The sequence below is a fragment of the Lonchura striata genome, chromosome 3, assembly GCF_046129695.1.
Source record: "Lonchura striata isolate bLonStr1 chromosome 3, bLonStr1.mat, whole genome shotgun sequence".
NCBI lineage: Eukaryota > Metazoa > Chordata > Aves > Passeriformes > Estrildidae > Lonchura > Lonchura striata.
This window is the reverse complement of record NC_134605.1, coordinates 58,953,848-58,976,679: the sequence shown is the minus strand read 5'-3', so window position 1 is coordinate 58,976,679 and position 22,832 is coordinate 58,953,848. Positions and strand designations below refer to the sequence as shown.

The following is a 22,832-nucleotide window of genomic DNA, read 5'->3' as shown; positions in this document are numbered from 1 at the left end:
CTGTTCCAGCTTCTTTGACCTCTTGTTTACTCTAAATATATTTTACCACTGGTGAGCCTGAATAGTAAAACTATTTGATTCCACCTACTTTGCACTTCAAATATAGCTGAAAAAATTCCAAGAAGAATGTAGACAATAAAAAGGAAATGGCCATTGAGATCCAAGTTGTCTGTTCTGACATTGGTTTGCTTTTTACATGAATCACATTTTTTCTCAAATATTTTTAAGTGTAATTTCTTGGCTAGATGTTTCACATTTTAAATGTTGTCAGTCCATCTCATGTATTCAGTAAGCATTTAACTAACACCATGCAGTTATTATGCTGTGCTCATATTTAACATACCAGAATTCACCTCTTTACCATCTTACTAGACCCTGATCAGTCATTAGAGAAAAAAAAAGTAGGAAATAAAAATAGAATTGTCATGGTTTATGCCCAATTAGCAATGAAGCACCATGCAACTTCATCCTCCAGTCACCCACCCCAGTGGAATGGGGAGAATCAAAAGTAAAACTTGTAGCTTGAGATAAAACTGTGCAATAATTGAAACAAAGTAAAATACATAATCATAGTAAATAATAATAATAATAATAATAATAATAATAATAATAAATAATGATAGTAATAATAAAGTATAAACAAGTTAAGCACAGTAGAGTTCCTGTTTGCTGACTAATGCCAGACCCTGTCCCAGAACCCAGATAATCCCCACTTCTGGGTAACTCCTTCAGTTCATAAGCTGGGCATGATGTTCCATGGTGTGGAATATCCCTTTGGTCCATTCAGGTCATCTGTCCCAACTATGCTCCCTCCCAGCCTTTTTTGCATACCTCCTCACTGGCAGAGCATGAGACACAAAAGAAAAAGGTCCCTGACTTAGGATAAACACAACTTACCAAAACCAAAACATTCTCATGCTGAATCCAAAACAATGCAGCAACAGCTACTGAGAAGAAATTAACTCTCCCACAGCTAAGGACAAGAATGAATGAAAAAAAAAAAAAAAGAAAAAAATCCAGATAAAAAGAGACCACATGCAAACAAGGTGATTGAGATCACATGTAAATAAAGTAATTGCAAGTTTGCTTTATTTTTTCCTACCATGTCCATCTTCCACAGATTACACAAATGCATGTGTAAGCGTGCTGTAATATTTTAGGCTTTGCCTCCCCTCCTTATGTTAAGACAGCCTTATCAGAAAGCAATTCTGTACCTCAGCTCCCTCCACACTCAGCTTAGTCTGAGCACCAGTGTTGTTCTCCTGTGGGAACAGAAGCCAGAGGATCCAGATGACAAGGAGGGAAAGAGTCTCCTCCATAAGCAGCATCTGGCTCTTTGGCAGATTTGTCAAGCACTTCTGCTAATGGGTTTGGATTTGCCCAGGGGTCTTTTATGTGGTTACATTGCAGATGGTCTGTCTGTTCTATCTTCTCCGTTTGAGCACTTTTATTACAAAAAACCCCAAACTGATAAGGTTCTTTATAGGTCTCACAAGATGCCTGTGCAGGCTCTTTCTGTTAGTCATTGCAAAGCTTTCCATATATCCAAACGTGTGTCTTGAGTTTTATTGGCAATTCTGGACTTAGTTCTCCATTTTAGTTGCCAAGTGATACAATTTACTGTGATCTGAGTTTGTATTATTGTCAAATTTCTTTGGGAATTTCTTAATATCATTTGTAGAGCAGAAGTAACTTTACCTCCCCTTAAAGCATGAAATATACTTGCCTTCCACTAGCCATCCACCTTTGAGAACATGAGTTTAAATCTGGTTTTGGTTAAACGTGAAAATTACCATGATGGTCTCAATCTAATTCATAGGGGATTTGTGTCTGCCATTTAAGAGAGACTCAGGACTGAAGCAACAAGTCTGTGGGAAGGTATGTTTGGCAGAGCTATGGAGAAATGCACATGCAGTGCCCAAATAAATAAAGTAATTCCATGGATCAACTTTTTAACAGAATTATTTATTGTGTGGCGCGAGTGCAGAAGAGGGCAGAGAGGGAGGACATCCTGTTTGGTGGATTCCGTTTAAATTCTGTTTCAATTTACAACTAAATCTCTGTCACTTTAATTTTTAAGGGTTTTGAGATTTTATTTGCTTTTCAGTGTGGAAGTAATTGGCAGGTGACTAGACATAAGATCATGTTTTATTCCTATGTTATTTCAGGCTTATGTCTTATTTTCCTTCTAATTATGTAGATTAAATTAAATAGAAAATAAACCCCTGTGCTCTCAAAGATGAAGTGCTTTTCATGAGTTTCTCAAAATAGTACCAGAGAAGCACTTTCATCCCTCTTAGCATTTCATTATTATACCATGTTTCCCAATAGCAATATTTTAACATTTGCTGAGAAACAAGAATAAATGTATTATAAAAAGCAGTCATATTATTATGAACATCTCGCATCCTGCCCTGTCTCACAAGCCAGGTTCCTGGGGAACCAGTGGGCAGCTGGTTCTAAATGCAGTAAAGTTGCAATCTTGCATCTGCAACATGGATGTGGGTGGACATAAAAACCAACAGCACTGCAGGGCTTGTTTCCTGCTACCTTGTTTTTCCCTCGGTACTTGGGCAGAAGTGGACATTTAATGATTTTAAAAGACTAAGCATTGTGTCAGAAGTCTTGGTGAGATCCAGCCATTTGGTGTAAGCTGTGTTTTGAGCAGAGGGAGCTCTAAAGGGGGGTAACCAGCAGAGAGGCTGGTTCCCAGGGCTGCTCTGTGTGTGCTGGGGCAGTGAGGGCTGGAGTGGGGGTTCTGCTGGTGCCCTGCTCCTGTGGCTCTGGCCAGGCAGGCAGGTATGCCCTGGCCTGGGGGCTGGGTTATCAGCATGCAGGCTGAGCTGGAAATGAAGGTGTTACAGATTTGCAGCTGCTACCTGCCCCTTCTTGTGGCCCAAGGGGATAATTCAGGGGAGGGGAACTGTGCCCGAGTTCTCAGTGACACGTATTTATTAACTCTTGCAAAAATCACCTACTTCACCCCAAATGAAAAAGGTGTGTATGCTCTAAGCTTCAAATTAAAAAAAAAATAACTCAGGGAAATCAAACAGCAAAGCAAAATGAAGTGTAGTCATTTTATATCATTTGTAAAGAACAGCCAGCATCAGTGCATTTATCAGAGCATCATTCTCTCTCTTGCTTAGGATAATGGAATTAGTTTTGAGTGTAATTACTTATGCAAAATTCTTTAGGTTCTTCCAGGCAGTAAGGTCATTCTGGGCAAAATGACAAGGGATGTGTTCAGCACACCTAGTGTACCTTGCCATCCACAATGGCTTTGTCCAGCTGCACCTTACGGTGATCAGATGTTGAAGCAGTTAAGGCATCAGTCAGTCAGCAAGTTGCAGATATTTATTATATATTCTAAACCAATCTCATTGTTGGGACTGTGGTTAGAGAACAGAAATAATTGCTTTTGACACAAACTGTTTTGGAGCCAAACATAATGTGCTCCACATGAGGTAAACTAAAGAATATTTGTCTTGGGAGCCAAGATTCAGATCAGGTTTAACTTATAAGGGGAACTTCACTGTTAAAAGTGAGATGTGTTAATGTTTCCCACGTTAAGACTGCTTGCCAGTAATTCTCTGTATATTGTATTTACCAAGAAAGTTTCAGAATGTTTGCATTAAAATATGAATAGAGCATGAAAACTACAAGTTTTTTGGCAACTCCTGTATTCTGCCAAGTCTGTCATCATAACTCATCTTTTCTGGAAGCTGAAGAAGTTCTTGCAAGGCCCCTGTACTGGTGGCTAGAGAAATTACACTGAAATGAGGTATGGTCACTCTTCATACAGCACACCTGAAAGAGCTTCTTTTGCTTTGGACATTTCCTAGTGAAGAAGAACCATGTTGCAATAACTAGCTTGAAATGTAACACATCTCAATTTAGGGTGAGTCAGACACAACCCACCCGTTGCTTTTTGTAATGAAAATATGAGTTCATAATTACATCATGCTGTCCAGGCTCCACTGAAACCAACAGCAAAATTCCCAGCCCTTCATCCCTGATTTCCCAGTTTTATATTTGCTTAAATATTGTTTGACATTAATACAGTTGACATAATTATATTTAAATTCATAATATTATCGCTGCAGTAAGCAGTGTCATTTGGAAGGCTGTGTTTTACAAAGGATAGATTAGCAACAGGCAGAACTGATCATCTCCACATTCCTCTGTATATATGAGAAACAGTCTTTGTTGCTCAAATCAGACTCGAAAGAAGGACTTTGTGAGACCCTTCAGTCACTGGATTTGTTACCTGTTCCTTGTGTACAGCCAGGTCACCTGTCAGAGATATAGAAAGGACTCTCAAATTTCCAGCAGGTTTTTCAGATGTGACTCGGAGTAGTTGTTCTGCAGAAGTAGTGGCAAAGGGGGGGAGGCCACAGGTTTGCTGTTTGCATTCCAGCCATCTCCACAGAAGTATTTGTTATTTGTTTATGACACAGAACATCATGTTGTCAGAACCACAGCATTTGCAAGTGCCTGTCACATCTGGAAGTGATCAGAAGCTGTTGGGTGAACAACTCTTTGAAAATGTGGCCCTGGGATTCAAAGACTTGCATTTAGATCTTATGTATCTGTAAACTGGTAGTTTGTATTTCGTGTAAACTGGATACTTGACAGCTCCCCATGGAACTGTGCTGTCATTATCACTTTTGATTTACTTAAATACTCACATAAGGACTTCAAAACCTACTTTAGGGTTTTGTTTTGTTTTGTTTTGGTTTTTTTTGGGTAGGTTTTTTTTGTTTGGTTGCTTTTTTGGTTTTTGTTAAGTAGCAGGTGCCTGCATATCTTTACGTGTTTTCTGTTCACATGCCCAGGCTTGGGATGGGCTGGTCTCTACATGGAGTAAAAGAATTGACCACCCAGCCCCTCATTCTGCTATTCCTTCACTGGTCCTTGACATTTACGAGTTTAGATGTTCTTTCTCTGGCTTCTGGAGTGATTTTCTCCATCCAGCTGCCTTTTTCCTTGAGAAGATGCAAATTATCTGTCCAGACACCACATTGCCTGTTTTGAAGATATTTCCTCCAGTGATTGGAACATAAACTCTAAGCCAAAATTGCATCCCATCAAAACTGTGACTGTCACTTTAGGATAGCCCAGAAAAGATATCTGAAAGGCTGGAATCCAGCTGGCGAGAAGGATAGCTTTGCCTTTTGTGTGTGCATTAGTCTATTGTATCAGAATGGAACAGTTTCCCATATAAAACTATCATTTGCTTTCATCACTATCATTTGCTTTCATCAACTCAAACCAATTTTAAACTTCAGAGTGGAGAGATGATGTGGAAGAATAGAATATGGAAAAAGAATGCCTTCCATTACTTACCTTTTCAGTGTCAGCCTGCCTTGTTCGCTGTTCTGAATCTGTGTTTTGTAATTGAATAAATCCTGAGCATAGAGAGGGTGAGCTAGAAGTTTATGCTGAGGCAAATAACTTAGTATGTTCCACTTCCCCTTATTTGTTTTGATTCTTATTTATTTATTTTAATTATTGTTGGCTTTGATAAGTTGGCTACATGTCCAACAGGAGAATCCAGAAATGGCTCCCAGGTGTTCTATGTTTTATCCAAAAGTGTGGAAATCCAAACTAATTTTAGCTAGTCTTTTAATTATGACAGGGAAATAACATTCATTCCCAATAAAAGTCAGAAAGCAGTGAAAAATTATTGTAATGTGGATTTGTGGCCGACTGAACTGCAGTAGAATAGACAGTTTTCTGTGGTTTTCTGGAAACCACATTAAATGACATTAAACTGAAATAAAATGTCTCAGTCAATCAGAAATAAGGGGAGCCATGCAGTTACTGACTTCTAAGAAAATAATAGTTTTCAGCAATTATGTGGCACAACAGTCCAAGCCGTCCAGATTCATTGGTGTGTTTAATAATCATAAGAACAAAGCTAAACTTCTCACTTTGAGACACAAGAAGAAAATACCAGAAAATATTTTTTCTGACAAAAATAAACTTGAATTTTTAAGCAATTATCTTTCATAGTTCTTAGTCATATCTTCTCAGTAGAGTCACAAAGAACAAATACATATATCCTTTTCAGTAAAAAAAATAATATCAGCTTATTACTAAAGCAATAGCCATATACTAGATTAATAAAATCTTCAACCTTTGATAGTTGTTCCTGCAGTGAGAAAAAAGAGAATCATAGATTTAATAAAGACAAAAACTATCTGACACCTAATTGTTAGGAAGTGCAGAGAATCTCAAGATGGCACAGGGTCAAAAAAGGGAGGGTGATAACAAAAGCTTAACTGGGGAAATGGGAAGTAGGGGTGGGGAAGATGCTGCAGTGCTGTTAAAAGAAATGTCTTTTTCTCTAGCTGTGAATGGTGTATGGAGGCAAGCTACAATGCCGGCCTTTGTCATCAAACCTGCTCACCCACTTTCTCAGCTGAGCCCTCTGCATCAAGTACATCCCAGGCACTGACACTGCCTGCCTGTCAGACAGCTCCTGTAAAGTAATACTGTCTGCATGAGAGGTTTTTCTCCTGGTATCAGGCTTGAATAGCCAGGTGAAGAACAACAGGCAGGAAAGCAAAACTGAGATACAATCACAATTTGTGCCCTTTCATGCCCCAAAGAATTACCTAAGGAGTACCTAAGCTTTGCACTTGTTTTCTGTATTGCTAAAAAAAAAAAAAAATTATAAAATAAAACTCTGAGGAGCATTTACTAGTTTTATCAATATAAAATTACACAATTTTACTGCTTCTTAGCATTGTATTGCTTTACAAGTTAAGAAAGGAGGCCTCAAGGAGAGAGGGAAGGAGGTCTTGCTAGTGTCCAGTACTATTATTTGTTTTTAAATCCGGCAAGCTTCCAGAACTTGTGTGTTGGAGGAGCAGCTTTTGCGATATTGTGCCTAGAATAGCAAAAGTTCTGCTATTTTGGCCGTCTACTAAGCTTAGGAAGATCTATAGGTGGGCTTGATGAGCCAGGGAAAACAAGAGGGGTAGTTGTCTCAATGGAACAAATTTATTTCATTAGTTGTGCTCTTCCTTCCTTACCTTTTACAGTAACAAAAAAATGACAAAGGCTGCCATAAATAGTGTAAAAGCACCTGGAAAAGAAAATATTAACTTGTATTTTGGGATTGATAAAATGATTGGAAATGTTACTCATTTGAGGAGGTTTTTTTAGTTGTGTGTTTTGTTGTACTATTGGTGGAGATCTTCCATGGAAAGGTGTTGGGAAGTTTTTTGTTGCGTATACATTTAAACAAATGGTTTTGTGTATATTGCGTAGCAAAGAATTATTGTAAGATTGGATGTATCTACGTGTTAGTGTACATGAATTTGTATACAACAGTATATTCCCTGGAAACTGTCCATCATCCAGAATCTCTCTCTCTTCACCCTCTTTCTTATTGCCCATTGTGGCCTTTGAAGGGTTGTTGTAACTTCTTTTTAATTGCATTTTTACAGTTCTTGTAGGTGCAAGCAAACATGAAAAATATCTGGTCTATGAATGTAACTTAAAAAAACAAACAAATTCAAAAACAAAACTCCAAAACACTAGAAAAAAAAAAGGCTTTGTAATTGTAGTGTTATCTAAATTACTGATTGTTTTAAACTTTATTGCAGATTTTATGTAATTGGACAAATAACATCTGTGTACATGCATCCATTTTGATTGTTTTTGTCAGAATGAAGGTTTGTAGAGCTAGTTCAGACTGTCTATGAAAGAGAGGTGAGTTCACTTGTCCTGTTCAGAACATGGCTGAAAGATTTGCCTAAAAAAATCTATGTGTGAAATGGAAAAAAAAAATAATCCACTTGTCTTCAAAACAGTGTAGTTGATCTGAGAGTTGAGCTGATACCAGTAGGAAACAGATTTAGCCAAGTTGGAGCAGTTCTGTTATCCAACCTTCCTACTGCACTAAAAGTTAATTTGAAATAAAGGGAAAGTTTGCTTAATTTTAGAACCTCCAGGGTAGCTGATAACTTAAATGGACAAGACTCCATGTTTCTGTGAGAAAGTATGGAGTGTTTTAGAATTGGTGTTACAACAGGAGGGATACTAGAAAAACAGGAGTGAAACTAACCTAACAATAATAGTAATAGTAATAATAATAATAATAATAATATGCATATTTGCCTCAGTGAAGTTTCATGAGATTCTGCTAAAGAAATGCATGTGGCAAATTTCCTATCAAAGAATTTTAAATACTTAAAAAAATTGTATGATTATTTACAAACTAAAATAAAATTATTCAATTTTAAATAGACTCCATCTATTCCTTCTTTTAGTTCTCCTGTAATTTGGATTTGCTTCAAATTCTGCACAAAGGAAATGGTATTTGTAAAACGTTCTGGTTAGGCTGGAATTTGAAGTACTTTGTTTTCATGTTAGAATATTTATTCTTTTATAAACCTTTGATAAATTATTTCATAATTTTGATCTTATTGGTAAAAAAGTTTGAACTGGCTTATGAAGCAAAAAGTTTACATTTTTAAACATCATCTCTTTCAGGAAAATTAAGTAAATATGTTCTACTTGTAGAATTAATAAATAATCAATGGAGTTACAAGCTGTGGAAGGAGCTCAGCTCTTAGTCCATCTTAATAATAGTTAAACAGGAAATGCAGATGTATAACATAGTTATAGCAACCCAGATTTTATGAAAATAAATTTTAGTCTGCTGAAGAAAAGCAGTGCACAAATGAATATGTGATTGTTATGAAGGGAGGGAAAAAAGAGGCATTTTAAAGACAACTGTAGAAGCAAGGTTTGGGCTTTTTGACTTTAAAACAACACAAGTGAAAGCTATACAGAATCAAAGAGATGCAGTTGTCAGATGGGGCAATCATAATTAGTCCTACTTACAGCTTCTGGTGCAAGGCTGGGTTATGATGCTGGGCTGTGCACTCTGGTGGTCTGGGGTGGGGCACAAGTTCTATTCATCCACACTTGCAAAGATGGGACAGAAGAGGGTGGAATTTGTCTCTTTGGAGGCTGTTCCTTAATTCACTTCTGAGCATAGGCTAAACCTTGAAGAGATGTAACTTCAAGCTGGGGAACAGAACATGCTGTAATGGGGAAGGTCCAGAATCCCAACACAGATATATTTTTTAATTCAAACCTTCTTCAGTTGGGTAGGGTTGTCTACAGGTTGGAGTTAAAGCCCACTGAGATCTGGGAGACTGTTCTGTGAAGGGGGATGTTTTAGAGACTTTTCCAATAAGCCTCTGAAATGATGCACTAAGCATGTGCAAATACCAACTTTCAAAGACTTTAAGCACAGCCAAAGTAGAATATAAGACAAATATGTCTTGGCAGGTTTCAGGTTTTTGCTCAGAAGCTGGGAATTATGCAAACCTTCTTCAAACAGTCAAGAGATAATTCAAGTTTATTCTTATCCAATCCATTTATTGACAAAATGTATATTTTTATACAATGTAGAATTTTACTTAATTATTCTAAAAAGCAGTTTGAGACATTGCAGGAGGGGGAAAACTAAAGCTCAGTTATGTGACTGGCAGAGAAAAAAAATATGTAAAGTAAAATTGTACAGTGTAATTTATAAGCACCTTTAACAATAAACTTTATTCCACCTAAATTGGATTCCTCTGCATTTACTAGAAAGCAGTCTTTAATAAATAGCTGCATAAACTTAGAAGTATTAATTAATCCTTCAGAGATTTCTTTTAAACATTTTTTTTAGTGCAGGAAAGCACATACTGAACCTGAACCTGCTTCTGATTAAGTCAGTGAAAGCAGGACTCTGATAAACATTTAGTCTGACAAAATGAATTCAAGATGTTGAAGTTATTTTGTCCATTTTACTAAGCATTTTTCCTGAATCCTCCATTCACTCGAAGATAAGATTTTACTAAGTCTGTTACATCTTCCACAGAAATTTTTAGGCTAAATGTAAACTAAATGCATCCAAAAAAGTGAATAGAATTGTATGTGTTACACAGAAGGCAACATGTGCACTTCTGTAAATAAATCACATAGGGATATATTAAAGTAATCCCTGTACTTGTTCACACAGGATGAAGCACCCAGGATAATACAATGTATACACATGGTTTTGTGAAACTTTTATTGGTTTGGATATCCTTTTTATTCCTAATAGACTACCAGTAAGGACAAGATGTCTTTTACTCCTGCAGAAAAAATGCCTATTTGTGAAGGCACTTCTTTAAAAATACTTTTAGTTAATTAACTTGCCATGTCTGTGGATGGGATGTAATTTGTTCCAAAAAATAAATTAGGGCACTAAAAATACTTCTATAAATACAAAACTGCACAGAAGCTTTTATGCTTGTTTGGAACAAAAAGTATTCATTTTACAAAATTTGATTGCTTATATTCTTTACCAAAAAAATGATAGTGGACCTAGTTTTCTGATTTAAAAAATGATCTGATTTGATTAAGAAAATCTGATACATTTGACTGTGAAAAGTGCTTAAAATGGATACTTCTTTCAAAGACTGTGTAGGTGAACCAGTGATTTTGCTTCTAAAATGCTGCTGAAGTATTTGCATCTGTGGCAAAGATATATGCCTGGCTGAAAAGAAATTGTTGTAACTTTTATGCAAACCACGGGAAAAAAACACGTGTGAACTTTCTAAGCTGGAACTGCCCATTAGGTATCTGTCTGCTGATCATACTTCAGCAGGAAATCATGATATTTAAAACTGCCAAGTGAACACGTGGGGAGCATTACACTGTATATGCAGTGAAACACACATTGTTTATTTTGTGTAGCATTCTTCTGCTCCCTTAAATACATACAAGATGGAAACCCAAAGACTTTTTTTAACCTTTAGCAGCTATACTTGTACAGAAACTGCTAAACAAAACCTGGCAGACTTGTAAACAACCTGAGTTCACTTCATCTAAATCTGATCACATTTCCAGTAGGCAATAAATATAATGCACTGCTGACAGGTATGTAGAAATGCATATACAATTAGATGAAGAAATTTGGTTCAATGCAGTTCAAATCTCAGTTTATGCCTTTGCATTTCCTTGAATATGGCTGTAAAATTCTTACCTGCTGATGCATGGCCTGCAGCAATGCCGTTTTTTTCCTGCTCATCCAGAGCACTGCTGGGCAGGCTATCCTGCCAGTGGTTTAACCAGTGCATCTCATGGTTGACTCAGACATTTACTTGAGTAAATGGGACTCTGTTTCATGTGGCTTTGGGTAAAGCTTCTATTTGTTTTCCCAGTTGAGATATAGTATTTCCTACATTTTCTCAAATATATTCAAGACATGAAAGCTCTGAATCTCTGTCTTGGGTTAAATTAATGTAATGTGAGGGATTAAATCATCCAGGAGATCAGCAGAATTACAAGTACAAAAGCAAGATAGTTTCATTTTCTGGAGGGGAAAGAATCCAGATTCAGCCAGCAGACCCATATTTGATGGAAAGGTAGGGGGGTTCCGTTTGTTTTTCCACAGAGGATGATATGTGGGACACAGAAGACAGGCAGTTGAAAAATGAACTTGCAACTAAATTCTTAAAATGTTGGGTGTTGCCCTTAACGATTTGCTATTGATTGTCCTGGTCAGCTGGGAGCTGTTGTTGTAATTAAACTATTGCCACTGTTCATCTTTTTCCTCTCCATCTCAGCCTTCTGCAATAGGGCTTTTACATCCTCTGTAAGTCAACCTGTTGGCCTTTAGAGTATACATATGGTACATCATTCTCTTGTTACATGTGGGCTGACAACTTTCCTTATCTATAGCAAAATTGTTTCTCTGGGGGAAAAAAAAAAATCTGTGTAATTAATATATAAATGAAGCAAGGAGTAGGCGAGCACTGACTGCAAATTGGATTGCAGTTACCGGTCTAACAAGAAATGTTCCTTGTCTGCTCTGTCTTTGTCTGCGAAAGGCAGATGTGTTGTCACTGCTTACAGCCATCTCAGGCCCCCCACTGTAACTGCGAGGCTAGAATTCATTGCAGCCTAAATCCACTTGAAATGTTGCAACCTTCCCAGAAATTGCACAGAAGAAAACAAGTATCAAGAGATCCAAGAAGAATATACACATCTGTAGGAGTGAAGAAGTTGCCAGATGTACATGAAAATTCCGTTCATTCACTCGTATGGGCTGTTCCTGTAATTTAGTGTGAATGCAGTAACTGCTGGTGGTTGGAATACAGATAATGAGAGGCAGAAGTTCCTGTTCTGGTTTTCTTATGCACAAACTCTGTGGTGTGTTTCAGTGGCAGTTTCATAAGACTGTGTCACCTCATAATATCTAAAGGACAAGTGGGAAATAGTGGCATTGCTGCTGTTATCTACTTTCCCAGGTTTGGTAAAAAGCAAAAATGTCAGAGGAACATGCACTGATTTGTTAATCTGGATGCACTGCAAACTCTCCATATTAATTAAATAAATAAATGGCATTATAAAAAAAGTAGATTATTTTGGATACTATCACATTAATACTGTCACCTTGTTTTTTAATAGGTCTATGGAAATGCAGGATCTAGCCAGTCCTCATAATCTTGTTGGAAGTAGTGATGCATCGGGTAGTTCCAAACTGGATAAATCAAATCTCAGTAGCACATCAGTCACAACAAATGGAACAGGAGGTAAGTATAAGTCACAGCTGGCACACAGAAAGTTTTGGCTAGTTTTTAGTCATAGTAATTTTTAACCATAATTTCAAGAATAGCCATATACCTGTTTATAAATCCAGCAAGAATGATGAAAAATTGGCAGTTGTACAAGTGTAAATTTCTAATTCCAACATCACTTCTTTGATTTGCACCAAATGCGATAAGAGGCAGAACTGAAATAAGGTGCAAAGATTAAATAAGGAGAATTTTTTAAATGGTTGGTTTGAACACAGTGTTAAGTGTTTGCTTATACCTGCTGGTAATTTATAAAATTAATTGTATTTATTGTGTCATGCATCCTTGATGGGTAATAATAATACCCTGAGTTACATGTATTTATGTTAAATTAAAGTTACTATCAAGAGAAGTGCATCAAAATTAGATATTAGATGTCTAAATCTAATCAAATTAGATTAATGAGATATAATCAATTGCCTAAGTCTAATCAAAATTAGACTTAGGTAATTTCTTTTTTCTTTCTTTTCTTTTTTTTTGCTGATGAATTCCATTCCTCGGGAGGTAATGAAAGTTGGTAATAAAGAGATTGTTAGATTTTCCTCAGCAGTAACTGGTCATTACTGCTGTAGGTGATACTGTAGCACTGCCATACAACTACAACACAGATATTCCAATGCTTTCAGATTACCAATTCTACCACAGCAGTGTGCCACATTCTGAGGTGCAGTCCATGAAAGTGACACCATGGATATGAGTCAAACTAGAGTTCCTTCTTTAGAGTTTATGCATTACTGTCTATTTTAACAGTTGGCACTAAGAAAATTTTTTTGTTTGTTCTTTCTGGCCACAAGGAAAATTCACTTACATTTTATTAACTTATTCTATTTAAATAAAAGTCTGTCAATGTCAATAACAAGTGAATGTGCCTGGGGAGGTAACTGAGCTCTGCAAAGAAGGGCTGAGCCTATTTTTAAACAGAATCCTTATTCCAGCATAAAGAGAAGAGAAAACTTCAAGCATGCTATTGAAGAACACTAGTAACTGGATGCCTCTGTATTATACAATGTGCATAAATAAACTAGTTAAAATAATATCCATAAAACCAATACAATTCTATTAAAAGTCTTGACTTAAAGTGCCAAAACACTGCTTTGCCTTGAAGACTATTCATTTACACTGAACAGACATTGGGAGAATGAACTGTTGTACCATTCCTGTTCTCAGGAGACAACATGACTGTGTTAAATACTGCAGACTGGTTGCTGAGTTGCAGTACTCCCTCCTCTGCAACAAGTATGAGAGACCCTGGTACAGTGCATGCGTGTGTGGTGTGTCTCCCTGACTGATGTGTGACATCTCTCTCCATTTGCTCCGGTCTTTTCTTATGCAGTTTGAATGTTTTCACCCCAAGAATTTTTTTCTACCCTTTCTCAAAGGCTTTTCCCACAGCCAGAAAACTGTTAGGAAGTTGCAACAAGCAGTTATCTTACAATGCTTTGAAAGTCGTTTGATGAGCAACGAGAATTTAACCTCCTTATAATTAGCTTAGCTGTCTACATGATCTGAGTGACTGGGATTGTCTCGTGGTGTTCAGCATTGCTGAGAATTGCCAGTAGTCAGCATTGGTGGAAATAAGACTGATGGAATTTTCACAGAATGCCCATTTGCTTTTCTTTTGTTTTTAAGTAGAGCATTGCATGATTACCTGAGCACAAGTCAAGGTTTACAGTATTGTCCTTACTCCTACTAAGACTTTCATTATTAATCAAAGCTTTTGTCTAATGTGCTGCCACATGTAACTTGCCACTTTACAAAATTTTGGTCAATTTTTCCAAGATGTTGTTTTCATTTATGAGTTTCCTGACATGTATTATTAATTGTCATAAGTTGTAAGCATTAATAATAACTGTATATGTGACATCATTGCAGTACATGTGGGAATAATCATAGATGTAAACATGGATCACCATGTTTCTCTACAAGTCATGACAAAGGTGCTTAAGTTGTGAAGGTTTAAGACTAAAGTTAAGAAGATTTCAAAAACTTGTCCTTTTAAAAAAATCCCTCAGAATCACCTTCCATTTGTAAAACATATGTGCAAAGAAAATTTACTAGAAAACAAAGTTGACTTGAACACAAAAGATCGTTTGCAGTAGAATAAGTTGTTCAATGTGAACGGTCCTGCTCAATTACAAGATTTTAAGTTTAAGGAAGACTGAGATAACTTGGGCTGTCACCTCTTTTAACTGTTCAGCATGTTCAGGTAAATGTGGAAGATAACAATTTAAGTACTAATTATTAGTAGTGAGGAAATACAATGTGTTACTTGTATTAAATCTGATTTTCCATAGGCAGTAGAATATTTAGAATTGTGCTTCTTACTGAGTATATTCCAAGGAAAATTCTTAAGGCTTACTAAAAGAAAGAGGAAAATCATTCCTATGACAAGCTGTGTGGTTTATTGTGTTACATGAGCTTTTAACATCAGATTTGTTTGCTGTAACTTCTGTTGCATTTGCTTGCCCTACTTCACGCATAGTATTAGCACCTCTTCCCCCTAAAACTCTGCATTCATTTTCAGTCCTTAACATAGAGGAATGCTTTAGAGAAAATAAAAAAGTGGTCAGCAGAACAGCAGTTATTTTGATCTGCTAAGTCCTTTCATCGAGGTCTATTGTAGAAGCTGTTGCTTGTTGGGAGCTGTATTCTGAGTTAGCCTTAAAGTAATGAAGTTAGGACAAGATCCCTGGAGGTCATTTGGGCCAAGAACAGCTCAGAGCAGAGCCAACATCACTGTTAGATCATGTCGCTCAAGGCAGCATTGAATTTTCCTGCTACATCTAATTGGATTTTTCCCTTAGTGCAGCTTGTATCTGTTCCCATGTGTTGTTTCCCAGGGCACCTTTTGAGGTGAGTGTGCCTTTGTTCTTTGTCATCTTTTCACCTTCCCATTAGATAGCTGCAGGCAGCAATTAGCTCTCCCCTCATCCTCCTCTTCCTAGGGCAGAACAAGCCCAGCTTCTTGGGTCTCCTTGTACACCATGTGCCCCAGCACCTCTATCCCATCAGAAAGGAGAACACAGGCTGTCTTCACTGCTAGCTGCATTCAAATGCATTTCCAGTTAGAGGTTGCTTTTCATTTTATTTTCACTCTTTCAATACATTAAACAAACAAAGAAATTAGTTCTCTTAAACTGATGTTAGAATATTTTGGTTTTCCGTAATTAGCTTTGTGCTTTCTCCCTTCTTTGTTTAATGGCATACAGCATAAAGAAAAATAGGTAATAGTAAAAATCTCCAGCTACACAGAGGAAGGACCTTGATGAATTCCTTACTGGCATGAAATCTGGATGCAAAAAAGTAGAACTGTTTAAAGTCAAGCACATATAAAAACAATTTCTATAGGTATTTTCCAATAAAACTCAGTGCCAATATAATGTTTCTCCTCAAGTTAAGTACAGGAGAGAGTTTCTTTTGTTTTAGATCATTTGCTTGACAGGGAAAGAAAAAAGATGGTGTCTATTCATGCTGATGGCAGGGCAGTGCAGCTGGCATTAACCAGAACTAGACACAATTCTAAAGCAAACATTTCAATTCATGACTGAAGTTTTTGTTAAATATAACAGTTAAACACATACTGTCTTCTTGGATGCAATACTGAACATTTGTAGCTCACTATGGACAATAGTGAAATACCTTCTTGAGCAGAAAGAGATAAAAGTACTAAAAAGTACTTTTAAAAAGTGCTAAAAGTACCTTTAAAATTACATCTTTCTGAAATAATTATAGAAATGGGAAGGACTGATTACTCTATTGCTCTTCAGAATTTTTTTTTTTTAAGAAAATAGCTAGCAAAATGAGGAGTGCATGACTGCTTGAAAAAATGTGGCTAAAATTCTTCCCTAATGATTCCATATTGAATTAATATCGTTCTGCTTGAAGGGAGACTATTTGGACATGTTAGTTTTATGAAAGAGAAATAATAATGAAAGGAAGTTTACATTCAAAAGACACACATTCAAAAGTTTTTAATCTCAGACAGTAGATGGACAGATACAACTGTATAACTGAAACCAGAAGGTATTACTTGGTTTGTTTGGCACTGGTGCACCAGTAATGCTGCAGGGAACTCTACCACTCACAGAGACAAATGCATCCCAATTTCTCCTGCTTGATCCAAACAGGTGTAGCTCTGACTTCAGCATAGGTCACTTGTACAGTTGTAGATGTCAGCAGCATTCCATGTGACTTCCTGAAGTAAGCTCCATTAGGCAGTGTGGCTGGAAATGGGCTGTGATTTTGTAGGAGAGGTAGCTCACACAGGGCTGGTCACAGGCAGCTTTGCTGGTAGCTGTGCAATTTCTAATGAGCAACTCACGGTGCTTACAGACACAGGGAAGAACAGCAGAATGGGTCTGTAGGTGTAGTTCTGGACATTTTTCCCATGAGAAAACGAAATCCTTTCTTTATCTCATGCACTCCCTTTTCCTCTGCAGGCTGTATGAGGGTTGGTGAGCTTGGGGGCAGCTCAGGCCGTACTTGGACTGAATCAGCCTCTGGAAGTACCTCTCTGTCTCAGCTAAACATAAAGGGAGATTAGTAGGCACCTTTTATACGCTTGATTTAGGTGATTTGAATCTGTGCCACAGTTTTTAAATACATTGCCAGCTCAGAACATGAAATTCCCCCCTTTCCCTTGCTGTTGCCAGTGCAGTCAAATGTGGACGCAGTGATGTTGACAGATGAGAGCTTTGGTCAGCTTAGCTGAGGCCTCTCAGAGGCATCAGGTAACCAGCTGGCAGAGAATGCTTTTCCTTGGCATATGTTAGGCCTGCTGGGGGGCTCTGTCAGGCTGGCTGTCACAGCAAAGGCTTCTTCACAAATCCCAGTGCCCCTGGAATTTGGATACCTGGCATGCAACTGTGGTAGTTGCTTGTGCAGGTCTTCATTGCCTCTTCACTCTGTGGCCCTGGGCACCAACCTGTGATATCCATAAGCATGTGATGAATGTCCATGCCCAACTCTAACTGACCTTTGTGAAGAAATTGTGTTAATATTTTGAGGTTTCCCTATTTGCCAGTCAGACAGCTAATAGGACCTGCAGCGTATCATCTATTGCTGTTTCTTACCACATCAACTGGATGGTTGGGTGGTTCCCAAATTCTATTACAAAAGTCCATGCCAAATGTTCTGTCCAAGTAACATGCTTAATTACAAAAATCTGTATTGCCTCTGTGGTGCTTTTTGTGCTTTCAGTTACAGCTTGGTTGGTAAGACTGCATGATGATCCCTAAGGAATATATTTGAGTTCAGACTAGACCAAACTGTTTGTTAACCTTTGATTGATTAAGAAGCTGACTTGTCATGGCTGTCATCTGTGTCCTACTCTAGTTCCTTGGCTTTTTTTCTTTCAAACTTCTCTCTTCAGTTATGAAAAATTGCTTGTGGGTGACCTAGCTCAAAAAGACTTCCACAGACTCTGTAAAAGTGGAAAGAGAAAGGCAACATGCTGGCACTGTGAAAATAATTTGCTTCTGTATTAGTATGAAACCATAATTGTTCGTTATATATATAATTGTTTTAGTTGTCAGGCAAAACTATTTTTGTTATGTGTTACATCCCTTGACAGCTCATGTTTCCTTCCTCTATGCTACTCTTAGGGTATTGTTAGAATCAATTAGATTTATGTTGAAATCTCCCCAGAAGACATTCTACTTGCTAAAACCAGTAGCTGGATGAATGCACAGATACAGAACTGTGTAGATAAATGGGCATTCCTGTCAGATTCCTGTCGATTGTCTCACTATGGTGATAGAACCAAAGTTGAAGCTGTTGCACGTGTGCTTTTTTGAGCTGGACTACCACTAGTGAGACTGGCATGAGGACTCCGATACAAATCTAGAAGTAAAATCTCATGTCTACTTATTCTTCTATGTAGTGTCTCTTCTTGCAGTCAAAACAGAACCCATGAACAACAGTGAAACAGCAACAACAACTGGAGATGCAGCGCTTGACACTTTTACTGGGTCAGGTAAAGCCATAATAAAATGACATTTTGTTAGATGCACATTAATGCAGCATTTAATAACCATCACTAATGAATATCTGCATGGAAGCAATCTTCACAAAGCTAGTATAAAAAATTATAGTATTTTATACCTAATAATAATGGTAATAATAATAGTATAAATAATAATAGCTATTTTATTTTTGTAAATGCAACTCAGCAATTTATGTGAGGTGTCATCTTAAAGAATGCCTAATAGTGATGCCTAAGACAACTGCTGTTTACAAAAGTCTCAAAATAATACTGTTATTATGGTAGATCTTTTATTATTACTGGATATCTGTTTTCTCAGTGTGTCTTGTATGATATTAGGAAAAAAAAGGGATTTATTTGTAACCGCCACGCTAATTTGAACAGTTTCAGATCTTAAGGTTTATACCTCAGTGCTAATCCTTTTACTCCTATTAGCAGTGTGCTAGTTTAAACACTGATCAGATTGCTGTGTTAGTCTCTTTCCACTGGGATGAGCAACCTTTTTTCCAAGAAAATGGCTTTACTTTAAATAATCATAGGCTTCAATTACTTCTCAAAAAATTCAAGCAAACAGTGGTTTAAGTAGATCTCTAGAAATTATTAAAATGTGATGAACTGTGGAAAAGTATGGATAATCAGCCTTCTAATGATTAAGTTAAATCTTGCTAACAATAATATTAAAAAGGAGAAGAGGGAGAATAAATTTTGCATCTGTAAATATGGTAATGGCCTGATAGAAAGGAAACACCAAAGCCATGAATCACCACTCCACACTGATGCTACTGTATATTTTGGAAATCACAATGTTTCTGTGTAATTAATTCTTTTTTAATCAGATTTTAATCAGGAATTGTCTTGTACCCATCAGTTAAACCCAAAAGTTAATTATTCAGAAAAGTATTTATAACTTATTTAGTGCCTGAAGAAAATGTATTTTGTGAGTTTTAAAGTGTTTACTATTTCTGATTAGAAAAATGCCCTCATTTTAATTTTCATTGTCCTCATTATAATTATACTGAGAGCAACCTCAGCTTAAAGGCTAAAAAGTTACATAAAAATTAAATAGTCTGGGCTAAAATTTAGCTTTTCTTTTTCACTCTGTTTTCACTCAATGTTAAAATTTTATTAGTAATGATGACAAATCATAAAATATCCAACTCTATATATTATTTTTTCACTGTTGGTGAAGTTTTATCAGCTTCTGCCATATATTTAAGGCAGCTGAGTTTTATTCTATGGATAAGGCAATATTGGAGTGCCAAGAATTGAAGCATTCAGCTCAGGTTTAGATAACTAAGTAACAGCTTGATTTCCCCAGGTGCCACACAACCATCAGCTTCCACTGACTTCAAAAGTCTTGAGTTCTCCTCTCTTGGGATGTTTGGAAAGTTGGTGCCTCAAAAAAAAAAAAAAAGTTTAAAAAAAGAGCAGGAATTTGAGCCTTGCATAATCCTTTTTTGCCTGTTAGCCACCTGCGTACTCAAAAGAAATACGAACCTGATTCTCAGTTTAGTGCACAAACTCAAGCATTAAATGAGTACAGTCATTCTCAGTGGGAAATCAATAGTCTGCCTGTCTGGGTGACGTGCAGTCTTCATCATCAGAGCGAGACGCAGAGCTGCCCTGATAATGCACTCAGCCTTTCATAAAGATTGAATATGTTACTTTCATTTGCCTTTTACTTGTACTCCAAAATCAGACATTTTTTTTTCCTCTAATCTTATGAGAGAAGTGCTAAAAAGTGGTAAAAACTCAGCAAAACCAGGATTTTTCTGAGTTTTTAGCCTAACTGGTTAGTTTGGAAGTTTAATGGGTTGCCAAAACCAGTAACTGCTGACTAGTAGACAGATGTTGTTTCAAATGAGCCACCTGTGACTAAAAAAATGCATAGCAAAACCCAACACTGAACAGTTTGTTTTTTCCTGAAAATGAGGGACATACATGTGTTACTCCCAACTACAGCAAAGTCATGATGCCAGCACTTCTCTGTATTTTATGAAATGAGACATGGGTGAAAAAAGAACTCCTGGTGGTGAGATGCATTTGAGAGTCTGACAGAAATCCTCTCCTTCAAACACTCTACCCATCAAAATTGATTTCTCTGCTCCAAAGGCAGTCAAAACACATGACCTGTCCTGGAACTGAGCAGAAGGCTCAACAAGCCATATGGGGTGTCAAGCAGTCATCTGTGTCCCTAATGACCAGCTCTAAGTGATGGCCAAACAGATTGTGTCAGGTATAGGGCAGGAGAGACAGATTAGACTTCACAGCAAACTGATTCCTGATTCTGTGAATGGTTGATTGAAAAGATAAAGCACATAGATATCTTGAATTTGGAGTGGCAGTTCTCCTGGGATCGCCAAGGCCATAGCCCATGTGTTGCATCTCATGCTCAGGGCCCTGGTTCCCCTGTGCTGGAGAGATGTCCTTGGGACAATCTGTGCCTCTGGGCACGGGTTAGCCAGGTGAGGAGTCACATCGTGCACCCCCTTCCTCCTCCTTCTTCTTCAAAGAGGAGCAGCTGGTAATTAGTGTCCTCAGTTTGCAGCTCTGATTCTGCAGCACACTCCTACTGGGGTGGGCATTCACAAAACTGGGAGAGGTGCACAGCCCTTAACTGAGATTTTCATGCACTGTACTGTAATACTGTGCATATATTGCTCACAATAGTGGATTAATTTGAGAACTGTTTTATCGTTTTAGTGGCGTGGAGAGAGCTATTTCATGTTCTCATAGATTTTACTTAGTATTTATTACACTCACTTATAGAATACAGTTTATAGACGCAGAAAACAATTTCTGAAGGCTATGAAGGTGAAGTTAGGGAATGTCACTGCAGTTTAACCTACATTTGGGTCCCTTGTGCATAGAGATTCTGCATAGGTCCTTTTAACCTGACCTTTTTGCACAGAATTTTCCAGATGTGTAATGAAAATATATAAAACTCCAGCCCATGTTAATATACTGATCCCAACATGTTATTAAAACAGTAAATGGTCACTTAAATCCTCCACAACCACCTTGGCCATTTGAACTAAGAGAGTAACTGGTAAGAGCTGGCTGTCCACTTGCCCTCTCTGTGAAACAGCGTTAATGGGGACTGGAGAGATCAAGGGTCTTATACCTGCCCTGAAGGGCATTCCTCTGGTAATTTCATGTTGTGAAGTCTTAGGAATATTTGAGTTTTTCAGAGAATAATTTTTTTTTTTTAACATAAGCAATACAAAAGAGCATTTATCTCTGTTCATACAATGGCTATATAAAGTACCACAAAACCCACAGGAACCTGCTTCCACCATCTTCCCCACTGCCAGCAGTCCTCAGAGAAGAGATGTTAGGAGGTATCTAAAATTTCATTATCCTTAGACTTAGCAGTTTCATATGTGAGATACAGGTGTGGTCCACAGGCTCCACACAGTCATAATGTTCTCTTATGATAGGCCTTACACCCTGTGATATTTCTCAAACGTCTCACAGTCTAAAATGTAGTGGACAAATTGCATTGACAAGCTACAGAGAAACAGTGAAAAGAATGGATTTTTTAGTCTTAGTCTTGCATCTTTCTCTTGCTTACAACTGGTAGTATTATGAGGGAAAACTGGAGGTAAAAACAAGGAAATTTAAAACCAGACACATTCCAAAAGTATTTTATTTTCTTATCTGAATTTTAAAAATAAGGTATATGCAGAAAGAATAAAAAGGCAGGCAGGACAGGTTTTGCTGAAAAGTATTAGATTTTGATAACTCAAGTGATTTAAATGAATAGTAATTATTTTTTTTTTGTAGTTTACATAAGGTGGAGTGGCATAGTAAATGTGTTTTAACCAAATTTATTAATTGATTGAGCTCTCATCCAGCAAGTGATCAGACAAAAAGCAAAGCAGTATGGCTAAAATGATCCGATAAGCCGATAATGGATCACAAAAGTTCCTTGCCCTGAGAACCACCAAGGTCACTCTGCTGCTATTCCTTGTCTTTAGAAAGGTCACAGAGCTACAACAGGGAAGATTAATTACTCATCAACCCTTAAATAACCAAGAGCATTCTTTAGGGCTCTATGAACCAGTTACGTTGATAGAACAGCAATAGGTTTGTCTGACTCTGGGAATGGCTGCCTGCACATGTAGCAGATTGCTCTAAATCACAGAAAGGCATTCTCAAAAAACCCCTCAAAAACAGTATCCACACAAAATGAAATTTAGCAGATTTCTATCACA

General features: G+C 37.3%; 1 protein-coding gene across 7 annotated transcripts in view; it reads left to right on the top strand.

Moving 5' to 3' along the window:
- EYA4 (EYA transcriptional coactivator and phosphatase 4) overlaps positions 1–22,832 on the top strand; it is a 138,986-nt gene that overhangs the window by 82,225 nt on the left and 33,929 nt on the right. For 6 of the 7 annotated variants that reach the window (XM_021540675.3, XM_021540674.2, XM_077782203.1 and 3 more), the window contains exons 4-6: positions 12,466–12,590; positions 13,800–13,868; positions 18,514–18,606. In XM_021540675.3, the coding sequence (XP_021396350.1) occupies positions 12,466–12,590; positions 13,800–13,868; positions 18,514–18,606 (287 nt within the window). The remainder of the gene's footprint in view (positions 1–12,465; positions 12,591–13,799; positions 13,869–18,513; positions 18,607–22,832) is intronic. The other variant, XM_077782202.1, reaches the window with a different exon arrangement.